The 12,906-nt window shown below is 42.9% G+C and overlaps 1 protein-coding gene across 5 annotated transcripts in view; it reads left to right on the top strand.

The window, feature by feature from the left end:
- Positions 1-395: 395 nt before the first annotated feature.
- Positions 396-12,906, top strand: part of pde10a (phosphodiesterase 10A) — a 158,252-nt gene continuing 145,741 nt past the window's right edge. For 4 of the 5 annotated variants that reach the window (XM_045702323.1, XM_045702325.1, XM_045702324.1 and 1 more), the window contains exon 1: positions 397-877. In XM_045702323.1, the coding sequence (XP_045558279.1) occupies positions 814-877 (64 nt within the window). In that variant the 5' untranslated portion in view covers positions 397-813. Of the gene's footprint in view, positions 878-12,906 lie in introns of all 5 variants that reach the window. The other variant, XM_045702326.1, reaches the window with a different exon arrangement.

Here is a 12,906-nt window from a genome sequence, read left to right as displayed (position 1 = left end):
GCACAGTGTGTCTATCATAAAGACTCATTTTTGTTTGCAGGCATCGCCTGTGAAATCTCGTGAAAATTAAAATTGGGTTTACTTTCAGAATTGACTGGAACTTAAACATAATTGACCTCAACATTGGTTAGCATACCTGGGACGCAACCACACCTGGGATTTGAACTCACAACCTCTTAGATGACAGCAACTTGATTTCACATGTGCAAAACATGTGGAAATGTCACATGTGAAATCATGTGGTTTTTCCACAAGGGTGGGGAGACAGGAGTAGTCAGCATTCATCTCCAGCGCCGCCAATACTCTACACTTTTCAGTTTATGCCCTCTACTAGGCTACGGTATAGTTACTGCATTTTGCCTTTGTAGGGCAGAGTACAGTCCTATTTGTCCCTCCTACCAGTCCGTGCCTCCCTCCGTTCCGTCGCCGTCTCCCTCCTCTCTTTCTCTTCCTCATGCACATTCACGGTTTAACTGCTGCCACGGCGAGTAGAGGAGGCGGTCCAACCGACGTTTAGCTACACCTCGTAAGGCAAGGGAGTGGGCAGACCCTGTACCGCCGCTGCTCTCGCCTCTACCGTGTACAGTAGGCTACCGTGCTCATCACGGATCACGCACTGCTCACGACCTCTGCCCCCCCCCAGCTCGGTTGGCTCGGGCTATTGTAGGACCTAGGACCTATAACCTCCAGGCACTCTGGATCAACCTTTCCAGTTCCGGTAGCAAACAGCGGCAGTTTGAGCAGAGAAGCACAGCACCCAGGTTTCTCTCCGTAGCTTGTCCCTCCTTGCGCTCTGCTCTCTCACAGGCAGACATGGAAGATGGTCCGTCTTCGACAAGCTGTTTTCGAAGGATAACGGACTGTTTTCTGGGCTCAAGTAAGTACTTTTTCTTTGCAACAGTCAAACTGTTGAATTCCATCTTTATCAATGGGATCAGGTCCATCAATTCTGAATGGAGCCAAGTAAATGTGTTGGTTTTCCCCACATTTACGCATGTTTTATTATGCACGATTTGAACGCGGGATTTTGTGGCTCTAGTATTGGACTTTGTCGTGATCACAATTAGGCTACACATTAATGCTCGATTATATATAAATATCAATATATATATATATATATATATATATATATTATTTATTTAACCTTAATTTTCACAGGGAGTCATGTTGAGAGACCTATGTCTCTTTTACAGATTAACCCTGCAATTACAAAATGTATACACATCAATACACTACGAGAAGCAAAACAGAGATAAAAAAGCAAAACAACAAATAGCCTACAAAATTAATACACATTTCTTATTATGATCACTTACATTTATAACAACTTGAAAATAGCCGATCCAACTTTCGGAATGGCAACAGATTGATAGCTGATCAGTTATAACATCCGAGACATGGGTGTGGATTTAACAGCAGGGAACAGTAGAATACCCCAACATGTAGCTAGCCTAGTGAACGATGAGGACTAAACACAGGCCTACACTTTACGAGGAGAGTACCGGAATGAAATCCCTGGTCCATTGTTGTGGTAAAATTGGTGTACGGAGCTGGTGGCGCGAAAGAAGCAGCACCACTGTTGACCCGTTTCTCCAGAAACTAAAGTCCAGACTCTGTCTATGCATTGCGCGTTCATTCCTTGCGCGGCTATGGCTCGTAGATAGGCCCCATTGTTATGTTGAACTTACATACAAAGTTAAACCTATACGCGAAATAACTTATATACGCCTGTGTGTATAGTAGACCTATCAAGATTTCCCTTGACTAGCCTTACACGACAGCCGCCTATTTAGGTGCGTTTTTCTCTGACGGACATCACACCTACAGTAGGACTACAGTTACACTTGATTGTTCTTAAACTGCTTGTTTGGACCCTGGATGCTGATTGTACAAACAGCTTTCCAAACCGTGCTATATTGGCCATCACATGCACACACTATGCCTGCTAATAGTTCAATCAGAAAATGATCACTGTGTCACCATCAGAATATCATGTTCATGTTGCTGTCTCAATCATCGCTTGTATTGATCTAAAGTCGCATATTATTTCACGTTGCGTCCAGCCTAGCGTTTAGTTTGGTGCAGCGGGGGTTAATATAAAGTTGTCTGTCTGTCCAACCTCGGAAACAATGTTTTACTTTAGAATTTGATCTCTGTGCAATACATAGAGAGTGAACGGTGCCCAGACGAGAAGAGACAACTTTTTTTCGGAGCCAGGCGAAATCACGCATCAACTGATCAAGGTCATTATTATGGACATATCAAAGTAAATGGCCCCCAAAAATAAAAATAAAAAATCTCAAACAAACGAAAATGCAGCTAGTGTACTGTCGTTACAGGTTCAATGTTTGACGTGACTGAGTTAGCTGAAGTTGGCTAGCTAGCTAGGAGGTGACAAGAACGTTATCCAGCCTGCATAGCAACTATTTCGTTTAGAACGTACATCCAATCCTTTTGCATAGCAACCATTTCGTTTAGAACGTACGACCAATCATTTTGCATAGCAACCATTTCGTTTAGAAGGTACGACCAAACCTTTTGCATAGCAACCATTTCGTTTAGAAGGTACGACCAAACCTTTTGCATAGCAACCATTTCGTTTAGAAGGTACGACCAAACCTCTTGCATAGCAACCATTTCGTTTAGAACGCACGACCAATCCTTTTGCATAGCAACTACATTACATTTAAGTCATTTAGCAGACGCTCTTATCCAGAGCGACTTACAAATTGGTGCATTCACCTTATGATATCCAGTGGAACAACCACTTTACAATAGTGCATCTAAATATTTTAAGGGGGGGGGGTTAGAAGGATTACTTTATCCTATCCTAGGTATTCCTTAAAGAGGTGGGGTTTCAGGTGTCTCCGGAAGGTGGTGATTGACTCCGCTGTCCTGGCGTCGTGATGGAGCTTGTTCCACCATTGGGGTGCCAGAGCAGCGAACAGTGGGATCCCACTTCTGACACCAATGTAATGAAACAGCAGGCAGGGAGCAGGTCTCGAACCCTCGACCTTCAAGCCCGAAGTCCGGCGCGCTATCGACTGTGCCGCAAAAGCATGCTCAAGCGGCAGAGTCGATTTCCGCGCTTATAAACTCAGGGTCGTTACAATACATAATATACTAACATAATGAACCAATAAATACTCAATCTAAAAAATATTGATTCTTCATCTACTGTAATCCCACAACATTTCTGTGTATTATATTTAAATCGTTTTAAAATAATGTTTAAATGTATATATTGAAAGGTTTCTGGTTAGCTCAGTTCATTTATTCCATTTCTTTATTGCTCTAAATTGAAATGCTCTTTTGCCTATTTCTCTTTTCTGTCTGGATAACACATAGATGGTGGACAATCTATTCCTAGTATTTACGGAATGTCTGTCTCTTCCCAAAAGCTAACCGTTGTGAATAGAACTCGGCCGTTTTGAATGATGTATATTATGAAATAAAATAAGCATGTTTTTTTCAATTATCTTGTCGATTGATGACCAACCAAGAACATTGCGCATGACAGCAACAGAAGATCCATATCTCCACCTTAAAACAATCCTTGCCGCTTTGTTCTGTGCAATCTGCAGCCTCCTAACTTCACTTGATGATGCATTTCCCCAGACCACAGAACAGTAGTTCACCTGACTCTCAATTAATGCTTGTTATTTGCTTAAGAATTTTTCCTGGTAAATATTTAGCAATCCTTCTGATTATGCATGCTGTTTTAATATTTTTTTTTTACATAGATGAGTTATTTGAGACGACCATGATAAGCAGTTGTCTAGCTGCACTCCCAATAGTTTGGTTTCTGCCACTTCTTCAATTTGTACTCCTCCCATACTTAATTGTATCCCATGCCGTTTTGGCCTTTTCCTAGTGGAACAGACCAACATAACTTTGGTTTTCTTGGTGTTTAAAACAAGTTTGTTCTGGCAAACCCACTCCCTGATATTCTCCAAATCTCCTTGTAAAGCTTGCTGTACCTGTTAAACCAATTGTCTTGCTGCATAAATTGTAGTATCATCTGCAAATATAGTAGCTTGAGTTTCAGCTAAGGCATAGGGAAGGTCGTTGGTATATATTAAATAAAGAAGTGGCCCAAAGCAGCTGCCCTGCGGTATTCCACAGTTTAACACATGAGGGGAAGAAAAGGAACCATTGATTTAGGTGGGTGGACTGTTTCCTGTCAGTTAGATATGACTGTACCCAATTCAATGCTACCTCCTTAAAACCATAATGCATTCATTTTATCAAAATTATTTCATGATCCAATAAATCAAATGCTGCACTGAAATCTAAAAATAGTACACCCACAAACTGTCCATTATCCATAGCATTGAGCCACTGGTCAGTCATGTCAACCAATGCAGTGGTAGTGGAGAGGTTTTAAAAATAGGTTATAATAGACTCTAAATCCGATGATGTACTGTTATGCATTGTTGGCAGAATAGATGGATGCAGTTCAATGAGTAATTAATATAATTCCCTAATAGTAAGGTTGATTCAAGCGATCCAACCTCACAAAGGCAGTCAAGCACCCACGCTAACTGGCTAAAGTTGGCTAGCTTGCTAGCTACTTCCAGACATAAATGAGAGAACACCTCACTCTGACCATTTTTGTCGCCCTAGCTGAGCTGGTTAAGCTGTTTTCATGTTACCCAGAGCGTTGGTGACTGTAATAGGCTGACCACACCGCTCGCGTGCGCTCACGTTGCAAAATACATTCAGAAATCTATGTTATTCAATTATTGCACCCACACTGCTCGCAGAACTCCTTTCTATTTCTGACGCAGATCGCGCTGCAAGTCCTGCCTCCCCCATCTCCTCATTGGTTTATAGAAGCAGGTACCCACGTGCCATCTCCTCATTGGTTATACCCATGTGGGTGATTGAAAGACGAACTGTGTTGCCAGTCGGTGTAGGAATACTATGAAAGTTTAGATGCCAATCACCATATAAGTTCAAAGATGAAAAAGCCTGGAAGGAGGAAAGATGACTAGAAACGATTTGGTTGACCATTTTATGTGTAGATTAATTGTCAGACTAGAGGACCTTGTACATTTCAGGTAAAATAACAACTCAATGTTTATACCCCAGGACAAATTAGCTAGCAAGTGTAAGCTAACTAGCAAAATTACCATAAAGGTTTAATGCTTTTCTACCTGTTCCCAAATTAATGTAATTGGTTCAGAGTTTGTTTTGATATTTTAACCTGCGTGTCGGGATCGAGTTTGGTGTAGGGGGACAAAATACATTTATGCACAATGGCGCACGACACGGAACCCAAACCGGCTGCGCGCATGCGCCATCGTGCATACATTTATTTTGTCCCGCTACACCAAACGCGATCACGACATGCAGGTTAAAATATCAAAACAAACTCTGAACCAATTGTATTAATTTGGAGACACGAGCGGTGTAGTCAGGGTATAACTGTGCTGCTGGCAACAATTTAATGACGCTTAATGACGCTTTTTTTGACGAGGTTTACTGACACAGGCCATATTCAACGGGTTGTTGAGCGTTCGTAAATTCATCAATTATTTGGCGCTCTGGCACACTCAGACGAGTGTTCTGAAATCATAGTAGAGCCAGAGCGAAATTACAAACGCACTCTAAAACTGGGAATGTCAATACAATCAAACTAGCAAGGACAGTGATCACAAGTCAATCATAACGTGGATTAATAGGCTAGCGCACATATGTCAAACACAACTCCCGTGGGCCGAATAGGACACACAAGCGAATATAAATGAGTCAACAGTTATGTCATCTACTTTATGAAATTACAACCTGATGCGCTTGCATAGGTGAATTCAACTTCAATTGCGCTGCTTTCCTGTGTTCAGTTTACAGCATACAGTGGAGGAAAGTGTACAGACACATGCCACAATCCTAGCTAGGCTACTCAAATGTTGCAGTCTAGGCTTCAGTTTAGCAGTTTGACAATGAATAACCAAACAACTAAATCTGCAACAAAACACAATGCAAAATAGAAACATGTAGGCCTATTACAGTAACATTTGAGCAGTAGCCTAGGTAGGCTACTCAACTACATTTAGAGTGCACCATACAGCGATGCTGCATTCAACTGCACCAGTGATCAGTGCCAAATAAATAGTTTATTTTTAAATGTTACACCAACCTATAGCTACGATTTTGTTACTTGGAGTTAATAAATACTTTTTGATTAGGGTCGCAGCATATTATGCACATATGCAAGCACAGCAGCAAAGGCTGGATAAATATTATTTATCTGTTCTTTTGTTTTAACATGTTAAAATGCTATATACAGCATCTTATGTATAAAAGTTGACATTATAAAGGACCCTATTTTTTACTAATAAAACAATGGTCAGTTTGGGTCACAGTTGCACGTTTAAAAAACAACAACAAATAGGCTATATCTGGCCAACGAATTTGTTGTTTTTTCAACACATACGCTGATTGAGTTTGACACCCCTGGGCTAGTGTAACTATTTATGTAACTAGCTATTTATTTAGAAAGATAAAAACACAAAGTCTAACCTTAGCTAGCTGTCTGGGAAGATGTCATGTCATTGGAGGAGTGGGTGAATGACCGACTTTTTCCCCTCATGTATTTTTTGTTGGCTACAGCAAGAGATGCTGCAGGTGTCATTTCGTTAGCTAGCAAGGAATGTGAATTGCTTTGCTAGCTAGCTATTCTGACCTTGAACAACTGTTATCCACAGTTAGCATATCTCTTCGTTGTCAATCAAATGTATTTGGCATTGATCAAATGGACGGGCTGTCAGGCAAGTTCCAATTCAGTTTTCAAACCGTGGGTTGGGACAAGCATGCAAGCAAGCTGCAGAAGAGCGAGCAGGTTACTATTCTCTATTGTTTATCAGTGCAATTTTTTAGACCAACTAGCTGAAAAGTTTGAGAGGGCATATCTATCTAGATTTAAGCTCATATCTCTTTGGCTAGCATTAGTTGTTGGTCTTGTTGATTTGCGTAGGCAACTGAGGGAGAGAGAGCCTACCTTTTCAAGGTTATTTGATCAGTAGGATTGTGAAGTTCCCAAATGTAAGAGGACTCCCGTGGTGTTTACATATTTCCAGAAATCCTTCCAGGTGTATATTTGTGGCTTTTGGTGAAATGTGATCTAAAGTCACGCTGTTGCTACTTCCTGTAAAAACACAGTCCAGTTGAAAGTGTATGACGACAGGCCCTACTTCCTGTAAAAACACAGTCCAGTTGAAAGTGTATGACGGCAGGCCCTACTTCCTGTAAAAACACAGTCCAGTTGAAAGTGTATGACAGCATGCCCTACTTCCTGTAAAAACACAGTCCAGTTGAAAGTGTATGACGGCAGGCCCCACTTCCTGTAAAAACACAGTCCAGTTCAAAGTGTATGACGGCAGGCCCTACTTCCTGTAAAAACACAGTCCAGTTGAAAGTGTATGACGGCAGGCCCTACTTCCTGTAAAAACACAGTCCAGTTGAAAGTGTATGACGGCAGGCCCTACTTCCTGTAAAAACACAGTCCAGTTGAAAGTGTATGACGGCATGCTCTACTTCCTGTAAAAACACAGTCCAGTTGAAAGTGTATGACGGCAGGCACATTTGGCAAATGTCTAATTTGCATATAGGTTATGGCTATATAGATTGGCTATGGCGCACCGGTCTGCGTAGACTCGGTCCTGGACAAGACAGTGGTTTTTATTAGGTTTTATTTACTGCAGTGTCTATTAATTGTCCAAACGCACAGCTGCTTTCCCAACTCTATATTGCTATACAGTTTTCCCAAATGCCTTACTATATGTAATTCCCAAATATTATATGAATTTATGAAAACATGAAAATGACCATATCTAAGTGCTCGCTTGTCAGAAAATGTAAAAAATTAATTTTAAAAAGGGTGCCATAGTCTTCCTGGGGGTATATTTGAACAGATTTTAATAACATTTCATGTTGCTAAAATGCTGTCAGTTCCACTTTTGAAGTCAGCATAGTCTAGTAGTCTATTCAATGGCATCATGTCAGTATTAAAGTCACCATAGTCTAGTAGTGTATTAGTGGCATCATGCCATTATGTCATTGAAAAGCAGCAAAACATTTTGCCCTGCTGCTCTTTTCAAATTCAGTGACGTCTCTCTGACAATCAATTAATCATGTCTTAATTTAGGATAATCCTGACAGCCCTTCCTGGGCCAAGGGAGAGCGCTCAGGGATAGATTAATTGTGTCTGAGGGGAACTGACGTTCACAAAATGACACATGCACTTTAGTCTCTCTCTCTCACTGGGGAGAAAACATACGTTCCATGTGTCGTCTGTTTCCTGTGTAATTTGCTTAGACAATGTAACTTTTTAAAACTCAAAATGAAGTGTATACGCTATATATACAAAAGTATGTGGACACCCCTTCAAACATTGGTAGTAGAATGGCCTTACTGAAGAGCTCAGTGACTTTTAATGGGACACTGTCATAGGATGCCACCTTTCCAACAAGTCAGTTCGTGAGATTTCTGCCATGTTAGAGCTGCCCCGGTCAAATGTAAGTGCTGTTATTGTGAAGTGGAAAGTCTAGAAACAACAACGGCTCAGCCGAGAAGTGGTAGGCGCGTAAAAATTGTCTGGATAGTGCCAACTGTAAAGTTTGGTGGAGGAGGAATAATGGTCTGGGGCTGTTTTTCATGGTTCGGGCTGGGCCTCTTAAAACCTCTTTGGGATAGGCGTGCTGCTAGCGCCCCACCTCGACAACATCTGGTGAAATTGCAGAGCGCGAAATTCAAAATACAAAATGTGTAATATTAAACATTCATGAAAATACAAGTGTTATACATCGTTTAAAAGCTTAACTTCTTGTTAATCCATCCGCGTTGTCAGATTTCAAAAAGGCTTTACGGCAAAAGCACACCGTGTGATTATCTGAGGACAGCGTCCAGCACACAAAAGCATTACATACATTTTCCAACCAAGCAGAGGCGTCACGAAAGTCAGAAATAGTGATAAAATAAATCACTTACCTTTGAAGATCTTCCTCTGGTTGCAGTCGGAAGGGCCCCAGCTACATAACAAATTGTCCTTTTGTTTGATAAAGTCCTTCTTTATATCCCCAAAAAGTCAGTTTAGTTGGCACGCCTGACTCAGTAATCCACCGGTTTCCCTCTTTCAAAATGCATACAAATGAGACCCGAAAGTTACCAATAAACTTCGTCCAAACAAGTCAAACAACGTTTCTAATCAATCCTCAGGTACCCTAATATGTAAATAAACGCTACATTTTAAGACGGAGAATAGTATGTTCATTACTGGAGATAAATAACGAAGTGCGCGTCCTCACCGGAGCGCGCTACAAACACTACAGCCAAAATGGGAGCCACTTACAAAAACTACAAATTCTAGCTCATTTTTCAAAAAACAAGCCTGAAACGCTTTCTAAAGACTGTTGACATCTACTGGAAGCCCTAGGAACTGCAATCTGAGAGGTATTCTTTTTATTTTCCCATAGACAGCCATTATAATGAGTGGTTAGCCCCAAAAACATAATTCCCGGATGGATTCTCCTTGGGTTTTCGCCTGCTGTATCAGTTGTGTTATACTCACAGACATTATTTTAACAGTTTTGGAAACTTTAGAGTGTTTTCTATCCAATACTATATGCATATCCTAGCTTCTGGGACTGAGTAACAGGCAGTTTACATTGGGCACCTCATTCATCCAAACTTCCGAATACTGCCCCCTATCCGTAAGAAGTTAATTCCAGTGAAGGGAAATCATAACGCTACAGTATACAATGACATTCTAGATGATTCTGTGCTTCAGCATGACAATGCCCCCGTGCACAAAGCGAGGTCCATACAGACATGGTTTGTCGAGATCGGTGTGGAAGAACTTGACTGGCCTCCACAGAGCACCGACTGTGAGCCAGGCCTAATCGCCCAACATCAGTGCCCGACCTCACCAATGCTCTTGTGGCTGAATGCAAGTCCCCGCAACAATGTTCCAGCATCTAGAGGAAAGCCTTCCCAGAAGAGTGGAAGCTGTTATAGCAGCAAAGGGGGGGACCAACTCCATATAAATGCCCATGATTCTAGAATGAGATGTTCGTCTTTGTTTTCTGTATAATGTCCTTTCTCAGTCATAGCCTCACACAGACATCCTGCCGTACACTAGCCTGGTCCCAGATCTGTTTGGACTGTGTAACTGAGGATAGTTATTACACATGTAGTTGTTGTTTTAGTGTTGCTATTATATACCATCCTATCAAAATGTCACTTCTTTTAAATGATACAGTGTCCGTAGTGTCTTCTCAGGAGGACAAGGAGTCTGGCAAGAGAGACGAACTGATACCTTTACTTTGATAGGGTTCACATATTCTGAGTAAACTAGACATCTGTGCTCGTGTGTGTGTGTGTGTGTGTGTGTGTGTGTGTGTGTGTGTGTGTGTGTGTGTGTGTGTGTGTGTGTGTGTGTGTGTGTGTGTGTGTGTGTGTGTGTGTGTGTGTGTGTGTGTGTGTGGAGGTTTGTGTCACCATGATGGAACATCTCATCCTACATTCAGGACAACACTCCTTGGTATCAGACAGATGCAGCTACTGACCACTCTGTCTCCCAGCTACTACAACACTGGACTGGCCTGAGGCTGCAGGGGGAAACTCACTGCTCTGGACTGTGCTGACCACTCTGTCTCCCAGCTACTACAACACTGGACTGGCCTGAGGCTGCAGGGGGAAACTCACTGCTCTGGACTGTGCTGACCACTCTGTCTTCCGTTCCATGTACCCGAATGCTGCCATTGGCGAGGCTGCACGTTCTACCAACCAAATGTAATGTAGCACTCTGGTACCCTACAAAACCTTGACCCATTTTGTGTTTTACATGAGTCAAATGTAATGAAGTCCATTGCCCATGTTGTGAATGGCTGCTTTTCATACAAGGATTTGTACATTTTTGGAAGTGGGCTGCTCATTGGATGGCTACATGGAGCAGTCCTTTGCCGAGAAGCGGCTTAAATACCAGCCCCTGTGGCACGCTTGGACAGCCTCGGGTGGAGGTGTAAGCTGGTGGCTCTGATATTTGGCAGTCTCGGCTACGTACACAGGCTTCCAGTGCGTGGCCTCCAGATTGTGGGCCTGACAAAAACTAGGGCAAAGAAATTGGCTAGGTACTGCTCTGTTTCATCTGTCACAGGCAGCCTAGCTGTTTGGAGAAGGAGGTGCTTGCTGTACCCTTGAGTGCCATGCAGACAGGGACCTTATTTGGATCCTTTTTTTGTGAATTTGATTGGTGGATTCAAATAAAGTATTTAAAGTGTGTGTGTGTGTGTGTGTGTGTGTGTGTGTGTGTGTGTGTGTGTGTGTGTGTGTGTGTGTGTGTGTGTGTGTGTGTGTGTGTGCCCTGAGGTCTCAGAGGTCACTCCAGGTCAGCACTAATAGCATCTGACAGGCATTCTCAAACCAAAATGGCTGTGGAGGAGGAAGTGACTTAACTCAATGAAGAAGTCTGTGTTGTGGGCAGGAAGTTATCATGCTGAGCATTTCCTGGCTCCATTGAATGTCATTTAATCATGGTAGAGTAGTGACGAGACTGTGTCCTAAATGGGACCCTATTCCCTATATAGTGCACTACTTTTGACCAGGGTCCATAGGGTATCCAATAGGGCTCTGGTTAAAAGCAATGCACTATATAGGGAGTAGGGTGCCGTTAGGACAGAGACCGCATGCGTTCTCCCTCACAGAGAAGCACGTCTTTCTGTATCTAATGGTACACTATGGATATATTGCAGTTTGGTTAATGATTGGCCAATGGATGTGCTGGGTAGACTATTTCCCGGCCCTACTCAATGTAATTTAATCAAAGTAGTGAGTTCTCCCCCAGGGAAACAAGGCGTTCAAGAGTAGTATTGTGGATTGTTCTATGATTGATTGGAATATGAATGTCCATGTTAGCTGAATTCATGCTGATGTATACTACTTATCCGTGAGTCAGGGCTCATAAAATATCTAGGAGGAGGAGGAGGAAGAGGGGGAGGAGGTTGAGGAGGTGGAGGGGAGGGGAGGAGGAGGAGGAGGAGGAAGGGGAGGCGGGGGAGGAGGAGGGGGGAGAGGAGGAGGAAGATGTGGAGGGGGGGAGGAGGAGGAAGAGGAGGAGGAGGAGGTGGAGGGGGGGAAGGGTAGGAGGAAGGAGAGGAGGAGGAGGTGGAGGGGGAAAGGGGAGGAGGAGGAAGGGGAGGAAGGTGAGGAGGAGGGGGGAAGGGGAGGAGGAAGGAGAGGAGGAGGAGGTGGAGGGGTGAAAGGGGAGGAGGAGGAAGGGGAGACGGGGGAGGAGGAGGAGGAGGTGGAGGGGGCTAGATCAGAAGCCAGCCTTAAACTGTAACCTACAACTAGATCAGAACCCAGCCCTAAACTGTAACCTACAACTAGATCAGAACCCAGCCCTAAACTGTAACCTACAGGTATATCAGAACCCAGCCCTAAACTGTAACCTACAGGTATATCAGAACCCAGCCCTAAACTGTAACCTACAGGTATATCAGAACCCAGCCCTAAACTGTAACCTACAACTATTATTCAGGAAGTTGGCGCTTTATTATTATTATCTTGACTAGAGTTCTAGAACTTTTTTAAGATTGAAATTCTGAAGTTCCTTGGTATTTTTTTATGACAGGATAGACCCAAATGCGTAGGGCTCATCAAACCAGGATCCACGGGGGGAAGCACATGGTTACTGAGGCGTTGGTGTTACACGCTCGACCCGACTCCGGTCCAGTCTACTGTATCTTCACCTTGGTGTTGTAAAGATCAGGACCTTGACCTTTCTATGGCGGTAACCTATGACCTTTCTATGGCGGTAACCTATGACCTTTCTATGGCGGTAACCTTTGACATTTCAATGGCGGTAACCTATGACCTTTCTATGACCTTTCTATGGCGGTAACG

The sequence above is a fragment of the Salmo salar genome, chromosome ssa19, assembly GCF_905237065.1.
Source record: "Salmo salar chromosome ssa19, Ssal_v3.1, whole genome shotgun sequence".
Taxonomy (NCBI): Eukaryota; Metazoa; Chordata; class Actinopteri; order Salmoniformes; family Salmonidae; genus Salmo; species Salmo salar.
Note: the sequence above shows the minus strand (reverse complement) of the source record. Positions and strands in the feature narration are given on the sequence as shown.